The sequence below is a fragment of the Culex quinquefasciatus genome, chromosome 3 (assembly GCF_015732765.1).
Source record: "Culex quinquefasciatus strain JHB chromosome 3, VPISU_Cqui_1.0_pri_paternal, whole genome shotgun sequence".
NCBI classification, from domain to species: domain Eukaryota; kingdom Metazoa; phylum Arthropoda; class Insecta; order Diptera; family Culicidae; genus Culex; species Culex quinquefasciatus.
The window spans coordinates 37,934,550-37,957,743 of record NC_051863.1 but is presented as its reverse complement, the minus strand read 5'-3'; the positions used below and the strand labels follow the sequence as shown (position 1 = coordinate 37,957,743).

Sequence of the window (23,194 nt, the reverse complement as noted above, 5' to 3'; positions counted from 1 at the left end):
AAACATTTGTGATTATAACTCGGGACTCCAGCAACCAATTTCAACCAATCTTCGGGACAATGCACAAAATCAAACCAATCAAAGCGTGTTTGTTATTGTTTACATCACCTGCTCTTTTTTTGTTTATTCAATGTCAAACATTCAAACGGGTTTTTCTCGGAACGTCAAAAGGCGACGTACGACAATGTAGCACGACGGCGTCAAGATACAGAACATAAAAAATAGTGCATTTTTCCAAATCTCAAGCTTTTGAGTGCTCTAAAAACTTAAGTCACTATTTAGACTGTAGTCCCGATTTGACCCAGTTCGCGGTAACTAAAATCTGATATTTCTGGAAGACGTGTAGATTTTTTTTTCAGATCTTAACAGTCAAAATGCTAAAAAAATATGCGTGTAAATTATCAATTTTTACGGGACAAAAATTGCAAGTCTGGCTTTTTCCTAAACTTGAGTGTTTTAGAAATGTCCAAGAAAATAACTTAATAAAGCATGAATAAATCAACCTCAGTGAGATATTCTGTGGTCTGGACTAGAGGTAGAACTTAGAGAGCAAATATGTGTTTGATGCATTACAAAACCCTCACTTTGTACCCCGAATCAACCTATACTCCGCACCAGACCAGCGTGTGTCCAGCTGCCGGGTCCATACAGGACGGCCACCAGGACAAGGACAAGGACGATCTACGGAAGAACACGGACGCGATTCTGCACTACGCTGTCCACCGTACCAGCACTCTACTGTGTAAAAAGCTGTTTAATCTTAATTAATACCATTATATTGTATTAGATTTAATCCCCGGGTGGGATTCAAACGGTATAAATTTTCGAGCACTTTGAAGTCCTCTTACTCTTCCTCCCGCAACTGCCCTGGCCTGTCTGCACCTTTTGTCATATTGTCCTCATCCAGAGAGGCCTCCTCACGCCCGTAGGTACAGCAGCAGTATGGAAAGTGGAAAAGTTTTGCCTTTGCAAAATTTGCTCCAGTCCCATTCCAATTTGTGGTCCACGGGAGCACCATGTGGCCATCCAATTCCAAGAGCCTGGGACCCGATGTGCGGTTTGTCACCATTGCCAGTGAAAGTTTGGTCTAGTTCCACACTCCGGCCCAACCCCGCTGTCCAATTGAATTTAGGAGGCCGAATGTTAGGATTTGCGTAGAATTTGAACGGATTAGAGTGAAAGCATCGGTAAATGATTTTGTAGCCCGACGACGACGGCCGGGGGCCAGGATTAGGCAGATTTTCGGCCCGGACCGAGACATTCACAGCTCAGCTGGTCCTAGGGATACATGAAAACTGCAAAATGGTGAAAGCCTGAACGGTGGATATTAGTTTTAATACATTCGGGCAGGAAGGGAAAGAAAATCATGAAATTTAATTACATTGTCGTTTATAGATTTAGGTAGGGCATTGGGAAGCTTTTCCGGGGGAGCTCCATTGAATGAAGTAAAACCACTTCTGTTTAATTGTTTTCACTTTTAATCGAAGAGTACGCTTTAAAATTTGCAAATGGTAAAAAATACGTTTAAATATATATTGCAGTTCTCAGAGTTTTGACATGAACAGAAAAGATTTCACCTTATCTAAGGGTTGAAACAGATGAAAATTTATTGTATTGCTAACGTTTTGTCCAAAATTTGACCTTTTCCAATCATGAGACATGAATTCAAATGCACAGGGGTAATTCTCTTTCAACTCACACAAAATCGGGAAAAGTTGCCCCGACCCCTCATCGATTTGCGTGGAACTTTATCCTAAGGGGTAACTTTTGTCCCTGATCACAAATCCGAGGTCCGTTTTTTATGTATGTCTTAATGGTGAGGAGGTACGACCCCTTTCATTTTTGAACATGCGAAAAAAGAGTTTTTTTTTCAATAATTTGCAGCCTGAAATGGTGATGAGATGGAAATTTAGCGCAAAGGACTTTTTTTGTAGAATTAGATGTCCGATTTTATGGCATACTCGAAATTCTGAAAAAAATAGTTTTAATCGATAAAAAAACACTTAAATTTTTTTAAAAACTCTGCTATTTTCCGTTACTCAACTGTTAAAATTTTTGGAACATGTCATTTTAAGGGAAATTTAATGTACTTTTCGAATCTTTATTAACACAGAAGGGTCGTTTTTTATTTAGAATAAAAAATTTCATTTTAAAATTTCGTGTTTTATTCTAACTTTGCAGGGTTATTTCTAAGAGTGTAATAATGTTCTACAAAGTTTTCGAGCAGCATAATAAGACCCTTTTTTTTGGTTTGGACATAAAGGTGACCTACAACGTGCTAGGGTGGTTAAAAAATGGCAATTTTCGTAATTTTTTCGCAAAAAACACTTTTTTCCGATTTAAGCTGCCTTAGACGCAAAAGATAGGTGATTAGTTTGGCTATTTGAAAAAAATAGTAAGAAGTTTCAAAATCTAGCTTAACATTTGAAAAAGTTGTATGAAAACTTAAAATGGCGTGTCTGGACCAAAGCGCCTACGTCTGAAAAAATATTTAAAAAAAATCGGATTCCTCGGAAAATTTCACATAACATAACTAAAAATTTTCGATGTATAACCGTACGTTTCCGAGATATGATTTTTTGAAAATAAAAACTGAGTTTTTCGACGCGCCTCGCGAAAAAACTGAAAATGACGAAATTGGCAAAAAATCTGTTTTTTTTACTACAACTGAGATAACTTGAAAATTTCAGCGATGACCTATACATGTTAGGGTACCATTTTTTCAAATTGAAATACGCAACTTTTGGTACCCTAACATGTATAGGTCATCGCTGAAATTTTCATGTTATCGCAGTTTTAGTGAAAAAAGTTCATTTTTTGCCGATTTCGTCAAATACGGGTCTAATTATTTTGTCTAAGGAATTTCAAGTCTATTTTTCATCACAAACCAGAGCACTAATTCATGCAAGTTGAAAATTTATTAATTTAGGTCAAAATCGTAGTATATTTTCGATTTCAAGCCTATTGCTCATCCTCAGTCAGAGCACTAATCCATGCATTACATTAAGTCAAAATCAAAGTTCATTTTTCTAGAGGTGGGCAACATCGCTCTTTTTTAGGAGCCGCTCATTTTCGTTTGCTCATTAAAAAGAGCCGCTCTTTTGAACGGCTCTTTCGCTCTTTTTCAAAATTTTGTTGAAAAGGTTTTTTTTAAGAATCATGTGATTTTATAAGTTTTTTTTCTCATAGGACTTTTATGAATTATTTGATGAAAAAAAAAAAACTGAAAACGAGAAGATGCCCTTGAAAACCATAGGTCTTGGTGGTCTCTATGTCAAGATTTCTACTCGAACCTAAACATTCGGGTAAAAGAATGGCATCCAAACTTAAATCTAGGATGCCGGACAAATTTCTATTAATTTTAAAATTGTATTTATTTCTACATGAAGTGTAATAATGCTAATATTTTATTTGGAAAATATATTCTGTGATTTTTTTCAACATTCTGATTTAATCGATAAAATCTTTAAACTATTCAGTAGATTTTTGGTAATATTTTAACAAATCATTAACTTTTGGGATTAAGTTTTAAAAGCATCGAAATATTTTAAATTTCATTTCAAATTCTCAAAAACAAATTTAATACCATTTTCTTAATTCAATTAATTAAATTTATGTCAAAAATAATGCCATTTTGAAACGGTTCTTTCAAAAGACCGGAGTTTAAAAAAGAACCGCGGTTCTTTTTTTGTGAGCCACGGTTCGTTCGCTCTTTTTAGTGAACCGGCTCTTTGAGCGGCTCGCTCTTTTTTTGCCCACCTCTAATATTTTCATATTTTCAAATTCATGTCGACTTTTTATAACCAGCCAAATAATATTAATGATTTCTATTTACTTACACTTTTTCAAAGTTCACAAATAAAACATTATTAAAAAAAATTGCAGAGAAGTTTGTATTGAAAATTGAAGAGCACTAATTCTACCCTCGGAGCACTAAATAGCACTAACGTCATGATTTGAAATCCGGACACTTAGTTCCATATTATTTTTGTTATAGCTGGCAAAAAATCATGTAATATGTTGGAAATGTAGAAATATCATCAGGATTTAGTATAAACAGTCAGTTTTTAGAGAATACATGCAAAATATGTCTTTTCAAACAATTTTTCATCAGAATTTGAAAATTAAAATGACTTGTTGTGCTTCGAATCCCGGACACTGTTAAAAGCTGATTCGAAATCCGGACACTTTTGCTTCGAATTCCGGACACTCGATTTTGCTTATGAATCGCACAAATTTGGACTGAAATGTTAGTGAATGACATTCTTTAAGCCTCAAATAAGCTGTTAACATCAAAACAATCGCAGTGGCAGTGCGTGGCCGAATGGTTACGCTGTCCGCTTTGTAAGCGGATGATTCTGGGTTCGATTCCCATCTGCTGCAACCTTCCATCGGATGAGGAAGTAAAATGTTGGTCCCGGCCTTGGTTGTTAGGCCGTTAAGTCATGCCAGGTGTAGGAGTCGTCTCCATGACATAAGTACAAACAACACACCAAACCAAGCCTACTCCGGTGGAATCGCTGGCGGCGGTTGGACTCGCAATCCAAAGGTCGTCAGTTCAAACACTGGGGTGGAAGGTTCCTTGGAGTAAAAAGAGGTTTGGGTGCTCTCCCCATTCAAGCCTTCGGACTCCTAGGTTCGAGCAGAAACTTGCAATAGAGACCACAAAAGACCCGGGGGTCGTTAATGTGGATGGTTTGATTTTTTTGATCAAAACAATCGATAGTTTATATAAAAAATTGCTAGAATTTAAGGAAATCAAAAACATAAATTTCGCTTTGCTTTCCCGGTGCTTCGGACGCCTATGAAAAATGTTTCGCTTTTTTGGTAAACTTATAATTTTGTTTTATTTTATTGTTTTGGCATTAACTACAGCGTTCAAACAAACTTTAAATGAAAGTTGGTGTTAGAATTAATCAAATAACACAGTTTTGACATTCATAATGCGAACTTATATCCAAAAAACGAAACTATTGGCACTACGCCCCCCGGGGCATGGCCTTCCTCTAACGTGGGATTTCTGCTCCAGCGCCTCTGACGAGACAGGAGAAACCGGGACCGACGTTTTACTTCACCATCCGATAGAAGCTCAGTGGATAAGGCGGGAATCGAACCCGCGTCTCATAGCATCATCGGGATCGGCAGCCGAAGCCGCTACCCCTGCGCCACGAGACCCACATCCAAATAATTGATAAAACAAGTTGAAGTGTCCGGGTTTCGAAGCGTCCGGGAATTCGAATCATGACGTTATTTTTTCTCTAAATATTGGCGCCTGAAAAGTCCAAAATGGCGTCAAGTGTACGAGCGCTGCCGTTCCTGCAGCTAGACTTCGTAAGTTCGTCAGCGATCTGCAGTTCTCACCAACACATATAAAACTGGCCCGTCCCGAGCAACACTCCAAAGAGAAGCATATGTTGGTGCTCTTTCACTCACTTTTCATCAAGCGTCCATGGCGCGGTGGTATCGTGTCGGATCAATAACCACGAAGTTGGTGGTTCAATCCTCGTTCTGCTAAGTGTTTTTTTTTTTGTTAAACCAACCAAAAAGCCGTCGGTAATGTCGATAATTATCGGTAACGGGCAAAAATGTCATACTCCTATATCGCAAAAAATGCATGAGGACAGATTTCATGCAGATTCTGATATACTTTCATGCCGCCATGCATCACAATCATGCGACTGCCGATTGGGTGAGGCCAATAACATATTATGTTATTTATAACAAGATTTGTTATTCGCCGTTATGATTTTTTTTGTTATTGGATTGTTATTGTAATAACAGACTAATAACATTTTGCGTTATTCTTCGAACAAATCTTTGTTATTCTTTTTTGTTATTTTAACAACTAATCCGATCATCCCAATAACAGTTGGAGTTATTCTTCCATAACAAAAAATGTTATTCCCAAGTTGTTTTGACTTTCAACCAATATCAGAACAATAACAAATTTGGTTATGATAACATAAACTGTTATTAGGCTCTTATGCAAAAATGGATTTTGCAAGAATATTCCAGAACATTTTTTGTTATTTTAACAGTATTTGTTATTGAAATGGCATGAATTTTGTTATTACCGTCTGCCCGGGTTGGGGGCGTTCGTTTGCCAGCGTGGTCGCTGCCGGTAGCGGCAATGCGGCCCAGCAAGAAGCCACCGGGGAAGATCTTTTTACCCTGCCGGAGTTCTTTGCTCTCGCGGGGGACATGAAGACGCGGTTGCGGAGCTGCCGGAATAAGGCGGAACAATTCTTGGCCCTTGGGGAGTTGATGGGTAAGCACATCTATAATTGATAATTTTTTCTGTGATGGAGTGTTTAGAGAAAGATTTCTGTATCCTTTTTTCATTGCACTTTCTATAAGTTTTTTGATAACTTTTTCTTACTTTTGTCTTACACCCAAAGTTAAAGAACAAGGGGATAGTCCTCACGAAAAGAAACGTGAGGAAAGTGCTATATTGCGAGAGTATAGTCCTCTCGCGTGTTCATTCGTTCATTCACCCAAAGGAAAAATATATCTCAAAATCTGCAACATTGGATTTGCTGCAAAAAATGTCATATTTTATAACATTTTTTGCAGCAAGCCCGTAGATCATTTTTGCCCGCGTGTAAAAATTTCAGCGATCTGCAGTTCTCACCAACACATATAATGCTGGCCCGTCCCCGAGCAACACTCCAAAGAGAAGCATATGTTCTTTCACTCACTTTTCATCAAGCGTCCATGGCGCGGTGGTAGCGTGTTGGATCAATAACCAAGAAGTTGGTGGTTCAATCCTCGTTCTGCTAAGTGTTTTTTTTTGTGAAATACAACCAAAAAGCCGTCGGTAATGTCGATAATTGTCGGTAACGGGCAAAAATGTCATACTCCTATATCGCAAAAAATGCATGAGGACAGATTTCATGCAGATTCTGATATACTTTCATGCCGCCATGCATCACAATCATGCGACTGCCAGTTGGGTGTTGGAACAGTTCATTCTATGAGTGGCTTATATGGACAAACGACCGCCACTTAGTCACCGAACCATGGTGGCCCATACGGCAAAGGTACGGTTCAATATGCCGAAGGTCTTGGGTAAAAAATAAATAAAATCGAATTGAATTGAATTAACTAACATAAATAAAATTAGCATCAAATTTCCCGAAAGTCTCAACCAAATTTCTTAGGGTATCGAGAGGTTCAAAAATGGTTGATTTCCTCGGAAATTTGTCCCGGGAATTCCCGCTCGTTATCCTTTACATGTGAGTAAAGTTCAGGCTCTCGGTTTATGGGAAAGTCTAACATTAAAAAATTGTGTGTTTTAGACAGCGGATTTGCAAATAACGTCATGATTCGAATTCCCGGACGCTTCGAAACCCGGACACTTCAACTTGTTTTATCATTTATTTGGATATAAGTTCGCATTATGAATGTCAAAACTGTGTTATTTGATGAATTCTAACATCAACTTTCATTTAAAGTTTGTTTGAACGCCGTAGTTAATGCCAAACAATTTAAATAAAATAAAATTATAAGTTTATCAAAAATGCGAAACATTTCAACGGAAATATTTCATAGGCATCCGAAGCACCGGGAAGGCAAAGCAGAAATTTATGTTTTTGATTTTCTTAAATTGTAGCCATTTTGATATAAACTATCGATTGTTTTGATGTTAACAGCTTATTTGAGACCTAAAAAATGCCATTCACTAACATTTCAGTCCAAATTTGTGCGATTCATAAGCAAAATCGAGTGTCCGGAATTCGAAGCAAAAGTGTCCGGATTTCGAATCAGCTTTTAACAGTGTCCGGGATTCGAAGCACAACAAGTCATTTTAATTCTCAAATTCTGATGAAAAATTTTTAGAAAAGACATATTTTGCATGCATTCTCTTAAAACTGACTGTTTATACTAAATCCTGATGATATTTCTACATTTCCAACTTATTACATGATTTTTTGCCAGCTATAACAAAAATAATATGGTACTAAGTGTCCGGATTTCGAATCATGACGTTATTCCCTCGAACCCCGAAGCCTATCAACTTCCAGCCGAGTGCAATGCCAAAGCCAGCCACGTGTGATTGCACCTCCGGGCGAACGTGGCTTCCGGACTTTGGTCGGATACCCCATCTCGCAAGCGGGGTCCCCGAGGGTCTAGCTCTCTCTCTCTCTCTCCGGTCTAACAATGCCCCACTGCCAACGACGTTCCCGGAACCGGTCGACCATCCAATTAAGGCTCCAAAATGAAAGTGTACCAGTTTGGGGTGCATAATTAATTACACCATCATCCGTCAGCGATGCGCGCTCGCTCGTGGGTGTGTGACCGCGGTCCGTGTGACCACCGGGACAGTTCCATTTGCCAAAGGAAGAGCGCACAGGACAAAAGTCGCCGAGTTCGGTGGTTCGAGCTAGTCGCGAACAATGTAATTAAACATTTTTCGAGTACTGTGCAAATTTACGCTTCTCCAAATTTAGGAGTTTCGGTTTCGGTAACATGGCGTTTGTGTCAATTGGATGACCCGCATTTCGGTACGCGTATCGATTACCGGTTACGCCATTGTGAGTGTGTGTTTGCCTCTGGGATGTCACATCGACGCATTGCGGTTTTGGGGCATGGGATAGGGTTGGCAATTCGATCATTTAGGTGCATTGAGAATAGTTGGCGTGGTTTCGCTGAGAGTACATTGCAACTTCAATGAAGTATTGGTCTGCTGGCAACCCTAACCCCCAATGTTGACCCTCCCTAGATCAATGCGGTGCAGGGTGGAATCAATTTCCCCTTCAAACGCACTGCAGCGTGTGCTCGTCCAACGAAGAGGAAATGACCTGGCCGAGCTAAAAAGTTGCAATCGGACATCAACCCCACCCCCTACTTCCTCCCCGACGCGGAAAACACTCACCTGTCTGCTTTTCCGCCGGTTTGAGCGTGTACGCGTTCATCAGGATCGCCTCGCTGCGGCCCCGCATGTTGGTCGCGTAGATGACAATTTTCAGCAACCGGCCCGAGTCGAGCCCGCCCACGTTGAAGATCGGTATCCGGGAGGTCGCGTTCGCCATGATGGCGTGGGTTTGCTGGTCGTAGATTTCCATCACGAACCACTGGCGCTGACCGCCGTCGAAACCTGGAAAAAGGAAGGGAAGGGTGGGAAATGGTGAGGCTCGGTCGATTGTGGGAAAATATTACAATTTTGACATTTGCGTTTTGACTGGAACCGATGTTGATACGACAGAGGGTTTTCGGTTGGATGGAGTTACGTTGGTAATCATAACCTAATATGTCTTTGAACAATGTAGTAAAAATACGGCATATTTTATTTTAATTAAATAGAATACCCAACAAGCTTTGTTTTGCTGTGTGCTTCTAGTCCAATACTTGCTGGCTGGCAACGAAATTATGGGAAAGTATAGTTTTCATCCGGGTTGGGTTTTTGCTAATACAGCTTATCTCAGTCGCGGGCATAAGGCGGTGTTATTTTGCGCGCTGCTTCCAATGACCCATTTCAGAATGACAGAGATCCTGACGACCCAATTTCGAAGCTGTCCTAAAATAGAAGTGAGCACCAGAAGGATCGTCTTTCACTTCCAATCCAATGACAAATAAAATTTCGAGGCTTATTAAAAAAATACATAGCTAAAATTTATATAAAAATAGGTTGAAATATGGGAAAAAAATATCTTTTTTGTTTATGGGTAATTCTCTAAAAACTCAAACGAAATCGGAAAAAGTTGCCCGACCCCTCTTCGGTTTGCATAACTTTGTCCCAACCCTTTGTACGAACCCTTCCATATTTGAACAGGCGAAAAAGACATGTTTTTTTAATAATTTGTAGCCAAATTCTATGTAAATTGGACTTCAAATTTGATGACGTACTCGAAATTCCGAAAAAACCTGTTTTTGATAAAAAAAACTCTGCCATTTTCTATTACTCAACTGTGATTTTTTTTTGGAACATACCATTTTAAGGGAAATTTAATATTTTTTTAAATCGTGAAATAACCCAGAAGGGTATTTTTCATATGGAACAATTCTTTGCATTGTAAAATTTCGTATTTTTTTTAACTTTTTTAGGATTATTTATACACAGAAAAAAATCATGGTAATTTTACATCTGGGAAGGGGTACATCTGTTATGTTAGAAAAAAGGTGTAATTTTAGCTCTGGAAATGTGTAATTTAAACCACTTTTCTGGTGTTATGCCACTTTTTCAGTCTAAATTGAGGTAAAATTACATCATAAAAGAGGTAATATTCAACCTTCCAAAATTACAGCTTCCAAATTTACATTATTTTTTACTGTGTAGAGTTTCATAAATCAATGCGTCTTAGAAATTTTTTTAAGTTTTCTAATTTTTTGGAAAATAAAAAAATCGCAAATTTTAATTTTTCCGGAGGTTTTAAAAGGTCTTTTTGTGCAACTTTTGTTTCATGAAATACATTACTTTTCTTGTTTTATGGTTTGGCTGTTTTAATTTTATTACTTTAATTTGCATTTGAGCAATTCCAGCCCAAAACAGGAATTTTTCAGGTACTTTTTTCTCGACCCTCTCCAATTTCAATGAAACTTTGTAGACATGTTATCCTACGCTTATATAAGCCATTTTTGTGTATATGGAGCCAGTTCCACACGATAATGACATTTGAGCAGGGCGTAAGTGTTTTAAATATTTTTGTAATTCGGAATTTAAATATTTCTGTATCTCGAAGCCGTTGCATCGTATCAAAAAGTGGTCAAAGACAAACTTGTAGGAAATTTGACGGGCTTTTCGATAAAAATACACTGAAAGAAAAAAACACCCAACTTTTATGAGATTTTTTGATTTTTAAGTTTAAAAGTCAAATTTGAGGGGGAGCCCACGATTTTTTTTCGTTCAAAATTTTTGTGAAGATAGCCTAAGATGTTACAAAGACTCACGAAAAATGCAGGATGGAGCAACTCACCTAAACAAATACAAAATCATTTACTGAAACTGTTTTTGAAAAGTGCTCTAAACGTCAAAATTTTCAAAACCGAATACGGAATCGATTCTTCAGACAATTTTACATAAAAGTCTCCATATTGACCATTGTCCTAAGTCCAATCCTTGTAAAGTTACAGCGGTTTTAAAAATAAAAATGTTGAAAAAATAGGTTTTTTGATGGTTTTTGGCAATTTCTATATGACAGACTTGATTTTTCAGTCTCGTAAATATTTTTTACCGGAAAGCTCGTCAAATTTCCCATAAGTTTGTCTTTGTCAACATTTAAATTGGATGTATGAGCTTGCAGATATAAACTAATTACATTGCACATAATTGAAAACATAATATTTTTTCAGTGTAGTATAGTAACCTGGATAGTAAATTAGCTTATATCTGTAAGCCCATACATCCAATTGAAATGTGGTCAAAGACAAACTTATGGGAAATTGGACGAGCTTTCCGGTAAAAATATTTTCGAGACTGAAAATCAAGTCTGTCATATAGAAATTGCCAAAACCATAAAAACCTATTTTTCTACATTTTTATTTTTAAAACCGCTGTAACTTCACAAGGATTGGACTTAGGACAATGGTCAATATGGAGACTTTATGTAAAATTGTCTGGAGAATCGATTCTCGTATTCGGTTTTGAAAATTTTGACGTTTAGAGCACTTTTCAAAAAACAGTTTCAGTAAATGATTTTTGTATTTTTTAGGTGAGTTGCTCCATCCTGCATTTTTCGTGAGTCTTTTGTAACATCTTAGGCTATCTTCACAAAAATTTTGAACGAAAAAATCGTGGGCTCCTCAAATTTGACTTTTAAACTTAAAATCAAAAATCTCATAAAAGTTGGGTGTTTTTCTTTCAGTATATTTTTATCGAAAAGCCCGTCAAATTTCCTACAAGTTTGTCTTTGACCACTTTTGATACGATGCAACGGCTTCGAGATACAGAAATATTTAAATTCCGAATAACAAAATATTTAAAACACTTACGCCCTTCTCAAATGTCATTATCGAGTGGAACTGGCTCCATATACACAAAAATGGCTTATATAAGCGAAGGATAACATGTCTACAAAGTTTCATTGAAATCGGAGAGGGTCGGGTACAACGATTCCCTATTTGGCATGGAATTGCTCATTTATCATGATAAGTTTTTGTTTGTGTTTTTGTAGTATTCTACCACCTGCTATCGATTTTTCATGTTTTAAAGTCACTTTTTCAAATGTTTGCTTGTTATCCACATTTTTTGCTATAGCCACCATTATCATAACAAAAATGCGTAGAGGCATAGTCTGAGACACTACAAAAATTACTGCATACTTTTATTTACTTAAAATATAGGAAATGTTAGTAAAAACATAGCCAAAGCTGACCCAAAAATAAATTTTTAAAAACATTGGAAAAGTCACATTGAACAAGTCAAACATCCTACCCATTTTTTTTTAATTTAAAAGTTCTTGTATCCAATGCTTTTAAAACATCAATAATTGGTTGAAAAATGGATTTAAAAAAAGTCGAAAAACAAAAAAAAATCAGATTAAATTTAACTTTAAATAGCTTTTTTTGAAATAAGTACTTTTCGATTCCAAATTTGTTTTAATATAAAAAATTGAAGTCTAAAAATTTTCTAATAATATCTCTATTTTTCAAAAAATCATGAATCAGCGGCAAAAATTTTGTGCATACAAACGAAAAATGAGCACCACTCCAGCAGCCACCCGAACGAGACCACGTGCTCTTTCTCTTTCTCTCATTTTTCGTCTCTCTCTCTCTCTCTCTCTCTCTCTCTTTTCTGTTTGCAGTGTGGTGACAGAAGTCATTTGAATGCGATCATGGGAGAGATGATTGGTATCGCGGTTGAATGTCAAACGACCGCTCTCAGAGAACGAATGTATTTCTAGAGGGTGTTCAGTGACTGTGTGAGTGACATTGCGTAGCACTTATTCGTTTGTGTGTGAAACGAACGAAAGCAAAATGTCAAAATCAGGGTGTCGTGGAGGAGACGAGTGCATTATGGGCCATCTCCATACAAACAGGCGGCCAAATTATTTTTTGCTTTTTAAATGTTTTTGATACAAATTTAGGTAATTGTATGGTATTGAAATGATATACGTCGATTTTATGACTTTTCATGTTTTTCAATAGTTGATTGTTTATAATAAATAGTCTTTTCATACATTTGCAAGTGAAACAGAATTGCATATATATTATATTGCAAGTTTATATTATTAAATTATGGATAAGCTCCCACCCCACTTTAAGGACACAACCCCTCCCTCCTCTTTCTTTCACCCCAATCCTTGTAAAGTTACAGCGGTTTTAAAAATAAAAATGTTGAAAAAATAGGTTTTTTGATGGTTTTTGGCAATTTCTATATGACAGACTTGATTTTTCAGTCTCGTAAATATTTTTTACCGGAAAGCTCGTCAAATTTCCCATAAGTTTGTCTTTGTCAACATTTAAATTGGATGTATGAGCTTGCAGATATAAACTAATTACATTGCACATAATTGAAAACATAATATTTTTTCAGTGTAGTATAGTAACCTGGATAGTAAATTAGCTTATATCTGTAAGCCCATACATCCAATTGAAATGTGGTCAAAGACAAACTTATGGGAAATTGGACGAGCTTTCCGGTAAAAATATTTTCGAGACTGAAAAATCAAGTCTGTCATATAGAAATTGCCAAAAACCATAAAAAAACCTATTTTTTCTACATTTTTATTTTTAAAACCGCTGTAACTTCACAAGGATTGGACTTAGGACAATGGTCAATATGGAGACTTTTATGTAAAATTGTCTGGAGAATCGATTCTCGTATTCGGTTTTTGAAAATTTTGACGTTTAGAGCACTTTTCAAAAAAACAGTTTCAGTAAATGATTTTTGTATTTTTTTAGGTGAGTTGCTCCATCCTGCATTTTTCGTGAGTCTTTTTGTAACATCTTAGGCTATCTTCACAAAAATTTTGAACGAAAAAAAATCGTGGGCTCCCCCTCAAATTTGACTTTTAAACTTAAAAATCAAAAATCTCATAAAAGTTGGGTGTTTTTTTCTTTCAGTATATTTTTATCGAAAAGCCCGTCAAATTTCCTACAAGTTTGTCTTTGACCACTTTTTGATACGATGCAACGGCTTCGAGATACAGAAATATTTAAATTCCGAATAACAAAAATATTTAAAACACTTACGCCCTTCTCAAATGTCATTATCGAGTGGAACTGGCTCCATATACACAAAAATGGCTTATATAAGCGAAGGATAACATGTCTACAAAGTTTCATTGAAATCGGAGAGGGTCGGGTACAACCGATTCCCTATTTGGCATGGAATTGCTCATTTATCATGATAAGTTTTTGTTTGTGTTTTTTTGTAGTATTCTACCACCTGCTATCGATTTTTTCATGTTTTAAAGTCACTTTTTCAAATGTTTGCTTGTTATCCACATTTTTTGCTATAGCCACCATTATCATAACAAAAATGCGTAGAGGCATAGTCTGAGACACTACAAAAATTACTGCATACTTTTATTTACTTAAAATATAGGAAATGTTAGTAAAAAACATAGCCAAAGCTGACCCAAAAAAATAAATTTTTAAAAACATTGGAAAAGTCACATTGAACAAGTCAAACATCCTACCCATTTTTTTTTAATTTAAAAGTTCTTGTATCCAATGCTTTTAAAACATCAATAATTGGTTGAAAAATGGATTTAAAAAAGTCGAAAAACAAAAAAAAATCAGATTAAATTTAACTTTAAATAGCTTTTTTTGAAATAAGTACTTTTCGATTCCAAATTTGTTTTAATATAAAAAATTGAAGTCTAAAAATTTTCTAATAATATCTCTATTTTTCAAAAAATCATGAATCAGCGGCAAAAATTTTGTGCATACAAACGAAAAATGAGCACCACTCCAGCAGCCACCCGAACGAGACCACGTGCTCTTTCTCTTTCTCTCATTTTTCGTCTCTCTCTCTCTCTCTCTCTCTCTCTTTTCTGTTTGCAGTGTGGTGACAGAAGTCATTTGAATGCGATCATGGGAGAGATGATTGGTATCGCGGTTGAATGTCAAACGACCGCTCTCAGAGAACGAATGTATTTCTAGAGGGTGTTCAGTGACTGTGTGAGTGACATTGCGTAGCACTTATTCGTTTGTGTGTGAAACGAACGAAAGCAAAATGTCAAAATCAGGGTGTCGTGGAGGAGACGAGTGCATTATGGGCCATCTCCATACAAACAGGCGGCCAAATTATTTTTTTGCTTTTTAAATGTTTTTTTGATACAAATTTAGGTAATTGTATGGTATTGAAATGATATACGTCGATTTTTATGACTTTTCATGTTTTTCAATAGTTGATTGTTTATAATAAATAGATGGTCCACTCGTGGCCTTTGTCGTGTCCGGTTCGTTCCTTTTTGCGTCTTCCAAGAGGGTGATTTTATTAGTGTTTTTTGTGCGATTTGGTTTGCTGGTCAAGTTTACTCCGTTCGGCTTCCTCCGGACAGTATTGTGGTGGCAGTGTTTGTCCGATTTCCGGCCATGGAGTCTATGAAATCTTCCGTTTTGTGGCAAATCGTTCCGGCATTTTTGCAATTCGATGGCATCTTTTCTGCGTTACGGGCGTTTGTGTGTGTTAGTGCGCTGCAGTGAACTGGGCCGAATCGGAAAGAGAGAGCTGAGAAAAAGATTGACTGCTCCAGTCCTCCTTGCTCTTTGAGTTCATTTCACGGCTGTCAGTGTATTGATGTGTGTCAGTGGCATGAATGAATGCAGGCGCACAAGCGGATGTTGTGGGGAGGGCGAATGTAGCGCGGTACCTCATCGCTTCACGCTGAATGACGGGAAAATCCGCGCTTTCAAACGCACACTGGTGGGGAGATGCGTTGCTGACAGCATGAGAGGAATGCGGCTGACCAGCGATGGTGTGAGGTGCTGGACGACGCCACCCTGTCATTCGGAGGGGAGGAGCGGCAGCGATCGAGAGACTGCATACCAAGCCGTAACCCGGGTGAGAGCGTTCTGTTTTGTGTTGTAGGTTTTGCAACTCTCCTTGAGTGGTTCTGGTGAGAGATGACAGGTGTGTGCTGTGTTTGTGTGTGTGAGTAATGTGGCAAGAGATGTTAGCCGTTTTCTTTTTTTACACTGAAGAAATTTGTCGGTTTTAATTTCGATTTGCGTTCACGAATCGGGGTGCGTTTTTTCGGTAAAATTAAAAGTTACTGCCGCAAAAAGTTTTTAATCGTTGCGAGTGTTTTTTTGTGTGGGAATAAGTTGGCATCTTGCTTTCGGTGTGTGTGGCCTTCCGGTGGCATTATGTTGAGTGGGTCGCTGCGGCACAACCGGCCCGGAAGTGCTCACTTTGGTGCAAAGACGACTCGTTCCAGTCTCCTGCTGTTTTTGGAGAACCGAGAAAACGGAGCTTCATGGAATGTGCTGGTGCCCCGACGGGATTCCGGCGTTTGAGAAATGCTGGCCATGAAGAGGAGAAAGTGGTCAGGATATCAGCGGCAGCCGTCAAATTTCTTGAATCCGGTGAGTCCGTTCTTTGTTGGATGTTTGTGTATGATTTTGTATGCCAGAAGTGTGCGTGAGTTGTGTTTCGAGAGGGATTAGGAGTGTTTGTACTCATAGAGTTATCTTCGTGCGCATGTATCGCGTGTACGTACACGAAAAAGATTGAAGTTAAATTTTGTACCCTGCAGCATAACAAATGGCGTGCTAGTGTGCGTGAGATCGGGCTTAGATAACTCTATTTGGCGATAACTCTGCATCGGTGTTGGTGACTTCTTCAGTAGAGAGTGGACACATACGGGAGTAGAAAACGCGCTTTTTCGGCGGACAAGTAGTGTGGCGGGTGATCGGTTCGCGCGTTTCTTTTGTGTGAGTCAGTGTGCTTGAGTGTTTGATTGTGTGTGAGATGGAGAGGTTGGGAGAGGGAGAGTGGGTGCGGGATTTTGAATGTATGCTTGCAGGGCAAGTGTGGGAGTAAGGAAATCATTTGGTGATTTCGTACCATGTTGCGTGTTAACTTGATTTTTTTAAGTATGTGTGGGAGATATAGGCCTTTTCTTAGTGAATCCTATTTTTTTATGTTCCTGGTATTTTTTTGTTTTGTTTTATTTATTTCTACCTTTAAAAATTGACAACGTTGTGTTCGGGCCGTCGCAAACTATTAACGGTTTAAATTGTTTCTACACTTTGGCAATTACTTTAAATCAATTCGATTTTATTTTTGAACAATCAAGTGAGTTCAATGATCATTAGTGCAGTACCTATGAGGACGTGCAGTCCTGTTTTTTGTGTTATTTTTGTCTCTTTTGTGTCGCTGTTTGTGTGCATGGGGTGATTGGTCTTCTTTTTCTTTTTTTTTTCTTTTTAATTATTATTTTTTTAGTTCTCGCGTTCGTTGGCCGATGAGTTTTTTTGTTCTCTTTATATAGTTTTCGATAAAAACGATCCGAGTTCGCTAGGTTTATCGCGTTACAACATTATTTTGATTCATCAAGAACGTCGTGTGGTACGCGAGTCTTTTTTGTGTTGAAAATACCTTCCCATATCTCCGTAGCTCGGAGGGCTCGACGCCGGTTGTTTGTGTGTTAAGACCTCTCCAAAGCATCGTAGCTCGAGAGGCAACGAAAATCAATATCTTATCTAGCTAACAGAAAGAAGATCGGAAGGCACTTGATGGTTGAGTTCATTGCGTCTATTCCGTAACAAATTCATGAACAAAATGATAATTAAAATCAAGCTACGCTATCATTGCAGCATTGCGTTTAACACCTCATTTTATAAATAAATATTATTTGGTTTTATCTTTCCACAGCCGGCTGTCTAAGATTAAACAATTTCATTAAAAATTTAACAACATTTAAACGGGAAATGTCTCATCCGCAGCATCCGATTGTTTGCCTTGAGAATAAAATACAATACCTTTCAACAAAAACTATGATTTTGGGTCGCATCATCATCTTCTATGATGAATCCTGACCAAACACCCTATCCTACTAACAAGTTTTCAGGTTCCTGGCGCTCGTGGGGTGTAAGCACAGAGTAAATCAGCTGCCCTAGTAGCAACCTGCGCTAACTAACATTCCCGTCCCTTAAAGAATCGAGATCTACAAAATGACATGGCGGGCGCCGTTGGTGGCCAATGACTGTTACCTATTCGCAACTGATCTTGTTTTGGAAATCATGGTGTTTTATCTTTTCAGCGCATTCATACATGCTGTTGATAAGGGAAATACCACTTGATAGTCGAAGCCTATGATCAGTAGTGCTGAAAGGATATTACGGTTCTGTTCAGCAACGGAGAAGGACAACCATGGGTGGTCTCTCATGCTCATGCTCATGCTCAGTTGATTGTTTATAATAAATAGTCTTTTCATACATTTGCAAGTGAAACAGAATTGCATATATATTATATTGCAAGTTTATATTATTAAATTATGGATAAGCTCCCACCCCACTTTAAGGACACAACCCCTCCCTCCTCTTTCTTTCACCCCCTCTCCTCCTCCCCACCAACAAATTTTTGTTAAGCGTAATAAATTCATTTTAAGTCAAATATTTATTATTTCCTGTTGTGTGTTTCTTTTGTGAGTCCATGCCGTATAACTTGAGCCCCCTCCCACCCTTATGGGCATAAATTGCGAATATTTTAATTATTAAATCAAATAACAGAAAAATTACTTTTATCCACAATATTAATTATGAAGTAAAACGATAAAATACAAACCATATTCTTAAAATTCATTTGATTATAGAGTTTGTGACAGCTTCAGGATATGTTAAAGGTACTTTTTATGATATTTTGTACTAACCAACCTAGAACTTAAATGTGGATCAGTTTCATGGATTGATCGCAGAAATTCATCATGCTAAGTCAACATTTTGCTGAATACTTTTTTCGGTATCAAACTGAGATTCTCCAGTTTCGCTTGAGAAACTTCGGTACGAATACCTTATTTTGACTAAGGTACTCAATTTTAAATGTAGGCAACAGAAAATTCCAGTAAAGTCATTTCGAACTTCTTGAAACCAGGTATTGATTTTTGAAGCGACGATGCCCAAGTGATCTTAGTTTCATGTTTAGCATCGGTTAGCAAAAAAAGTACTCGATTAACAAACACAAAAAAATATGATTTGTCAAAAAAATGCTCCAATTATTCGATGAAAACTTCAGTTTTTGGTTTGGAAACAACATTTTATCTATTAATAGTCTCAAAGCTTATCTCATTACCTTTCCAACGATGTATATTTGTCCTAATAAAACATTTAAAATGGCTGAGCTATGTTAAAATTAAACAATCAGCCTTTTTTACGAAAAACGCTTGTTTTTTACTCCATTTTTTGACTTTCAGCTTGCGTATCTCCGTAATGAACAAACTTAGAGCTTTGAAAATTTGGATTTTTCTTAGTTAGAATGTTTACTTTCGAGAAAAAAATACCAAAAAATATTTGGAGAAGGTCACTTTTTTGAAACTTGGCCACCCAATGTACCATAGTGGAGTGGAGTCCCGGGCAGACGGTAATAACCAGATTCATGCCATTTCAATAACAAATGCTGTAAAATAACAAAAAGTGTTATGGAATATTCTTGCAAAGTCCATTTTTGCATAAGAGTTTAATAACAGTTTATGTTATCACAACAAAATTTGTTATTGGTCTGGTATTGGTTGAAAGCCAAGAAAACTTTGGAATTTCATTTTTTGTTATGGAAGAATACCTCTATTTTTTTAATTTTATTCCCAAGTTATTTCCGTCTGATCGGGGTGTTCTGTCACTTATCACAAAAAAGTCAAAATCTCGTGAGTACTGGAAAATATTTGCACAACATTTTTACGTTCTTGGGAGAATTACTCCTTACTCATTTGTTTTATAATGTTCTATTGCAATTTTGTCTTTCAAAACACCAACTGCTAAAAAGGTTTTTTTTTCGAGATATTTTTTCATAAAGTTCATATTGTTTTTTTAAGATGTTTTATGTGCTATAATAACCATTTTTTTTTGTTTACAACTTTAAATTAAAATTCAATAAAAATTAAAGTTTAGTGCTTGGAAATCATATTTACTTGGCACCACAAATTCGCCCATCAATGTTCAAACAAAATTGCAGTTCAATCGAAAGAATGAAATAAATAAAATGCACGCACAACTGAACCACATTTTGACGGGCACCATTTGTGGCTCGTAAATTGGGCTTAGAGGCCGGCCCGCCTGGATCGAAACATACATAACAAACCCCGCGGCCTCTGGCAGCTTTCGGGTTGATGGTTGAAGGATTGGCCGTTCGCGCAATTGTTGCGAACGACCGTTTTTCGAATTTGTTGGGCTAGATTAACCGCGAAACACTCGATGGAATGGGTGAGTGTGTGTGTAGAGGCTACATTGTCAAATTAGTTCGGGTTGACAATGAGGTTTGGGGGGAGGAAATAATTCTGTGAACACGATCGAAACACTGCTTTTTTATTATTTGGTCGTCACAATTTATGACTTATCCCGCAGGATTATGGTTATTTATGGCCGTTTGGGAGGGGTTGGATCGTTTCTGGTTTTGTGTATGTGTGTATGTGTGTCTACCAAATTGGTCATATGTGCAATTTACTCGTTAAACGTATCAAATTTGGGACTTGCAAGTGGAACAATAATCCTAACAATAACCCTAATGTCCACGCATTCTTCCTCCCCTGCAGGTTCTGTGAAATGTGTTCCGTTCACAGAATCATCTCTGCAGTAAACGCAATGTTGTAGGTCTGGCCACTTGAAGGTTTGCGTTACATAGTCATTTAGACAGAAAAAAGAGCTTGAGGTGAAATCTAACCCCAACCCTTTCCAGAATGCTTTCACTAAATCTCCAAGCTATCAATGTATCACCGGTTTCTGGTACTCATTGTTTGGACTAACTAAGTCCCAACAATTCGATAAGTTAGACGCCAACCAAATATCAGATTATGAAGTAACTGTCCACACTCTAGTTAATCCAGCTGCGAAAATTTATGATGATTGCCGTGAACGCCCATTCAAACCAAACCCCAAGTTTTATTGGAAAACTCTCCGCTCCAATCTTGTCCATTCTGTAGAAACTATTCAGGGGAAACCTCCCCCCCCCCACTCACGCTAAATCTCTAAGCTTATCGGGTGTCCATACAGAGCCGGGAACTTTTCGCCATCTGTCAAGTTAATGGCACCTTGTGTCACGGTGTTCCACATTATGAGAGCGAAGCTTTCCTCGGTGGAAACTTTGCATAAAACGTAGATGCCCCCGCGCAGACAGTCGGTCTGAGCGCCACATAGTTTTGCGCGTTCGCAGAGTGGGTGCTGCTGGGGAGGAGGTTGACCAAACCGAAGAGGTCCCCTAATTGAACGAAACTGACCGCAACGCATTCAATTTGAAACTCCGTCTGCTAGTGGTTTTGTGGCTCGGGCACGGAGGAAAATTCTAGGTTGGTTTGTGCATTTGTTTAAGCTGGAATTTCATTTGTTTTAGATTTGAATTTTATGATTATTCGTTAATCATAATTATTTTATAAGAAACAATAGAGTTTAAGTACAGTACACAAACAAATTTTGTTCAAACGACTTACATCAGTGCTAATATGGCACTTCCTACCGTGAAGTTGGCGATCTATTTATTGTCCACCACCAGCGGGGCTGAACTTCTCGGACGAAACGGAAGCAAAAGTTTCTCCCCGGGGAAGATTCCCACTCATGTTAGACCGGAGAATCGGCCAGGCGGAGGTGGGACAGCAAATAAATGTGAAGCCAACAAGTTATCTCTACACAGTTTAGGCAGTAAATTAAACTTCCAATTGCGAATGGTTTGGAGACTTCTAGTGGATTTTGTACCACCAGTCTTTGTGGGGTATGTGATCTGTTAATTTCTCCATCCTATTATATTTCTAAAATTGATTTAATCCAACTAAATTATGTTGAATTTTCAAAACTTTCTCTCAAAAACTTTTTTTTTGATAATATGGTATGTTTTAAAGTGTTAATACAGAAAAATCACAAAATACCGTATTTTAGAGTGCACTCAAATTTTCATAAATTGCAATAAGGGCATCAAACGATTTGGCATTTTGCATGCATTTTTACTGTGTAAGAGTTTTTAGAAAGAGAAAGTACTCAAAATTTAAAATTTGAAACATGGGTATCAACCGGAATTAAAATCTTTCATGCATTCCTTTTCTTAAAAGTCTGTCTGAAAAAAACCGAAAACGGATATCAAGGAAACATTCAATTCAGGCACTAAAAAATGTTAGGTTCAATTTTTGAATACTTTGTTTAAGCAACCTCTTAAACTTTTAAAAAGCAGACACAATTATACATTGAAACTCATAGTGAGAATTATAGAATTTCGATTACTTTTAAATAAATAAGGAATTTGTGAACAAAATATAATTGTATTCCAAAAATCTCAAACAGTGAAAAAGTAAGCAAATTTCAAATAATTTGATACCGATATTGCAAATTATGAAAATTTAAGTACTTTCAAAAAAATACTGAAAATTTTAGTATTCAAAAAAAAAACCATAATATAAGAAAAACTCATACCGAATTTCGCTTTGTTTGATACCCATGTTGCAAATTGTAAACATTTGTATATTTCTAAAAAAATACGATTTTTTTGACAAAATTTAAGTATTTTCGAAAAAATCGGTATTTTGTGATTTTCATACTATTTATAATTTAAAACTTACTACATTATAAAATATCCGAATGTTAGATAAACGACCATAAATCGAACCGAATATCATCATGTTATATATCGTTACATAGATAATGAAACGACCTTTCAAACGAGTCAAATAGATCGTACATCAAATTTGAGTTCTGCGACCCCATTTTAGTCCAAATTGAATAGTTGATTTCCTATTAAAGTACAAAATGCATTGTTTCAATATTTCATCACTGACTTTAAAAATTCTAAATCAGGGTAGTTTTAGGGTCATACATAAGCGCGACAGCCAAAAATCTGACAACGGAAAGAATACAAATTTCGTTATTCGATTATCCAATGTTAATTTTATCGGAGGCCTTCAAATAATCGAGTCTGGACTGTAACTATTCATTTTAAAGGACAACAATAACGATAACTCGCACAAATCTCAAATGATTCTTAAATTCGTAAGAGTGTTGCAAAAACATGCATAATTTCAATAAGTTTAAATATTATTTTACATTTCAAATCAGAAAGAGATCAGTTAGACCATATGCCTAAAGTACAAATTTAGCATTTCTGTACTTTATGTCA

At 37.1% G+C, this 23,194-nt stretch overlaps 1 protein-coding gene across 1 annotated transcript in view; it reads right to left on the bottom strand.

The window, feature by feature from the left end:
- The window catches only part of LOC6046522 (synaptogenesis protein syg-2), a 587,979-nt gene that overhangs the window by 67,318 nt on the left and 497,467 nt on the right, over positions 1 to 23,194 (bottom strand). Inside the window, exon 14 of the mRNA XM_038265832.1 lies at positions 8,876 to 9,097. Within this exon, the coding sequence (XP_038121760.1) occupies positions 8,876 to 9,097 (222 nt within the window). The remainder of the gene's footprint in view (positions 1 to 8,875; positions 9,098 to 23,194) is intronic.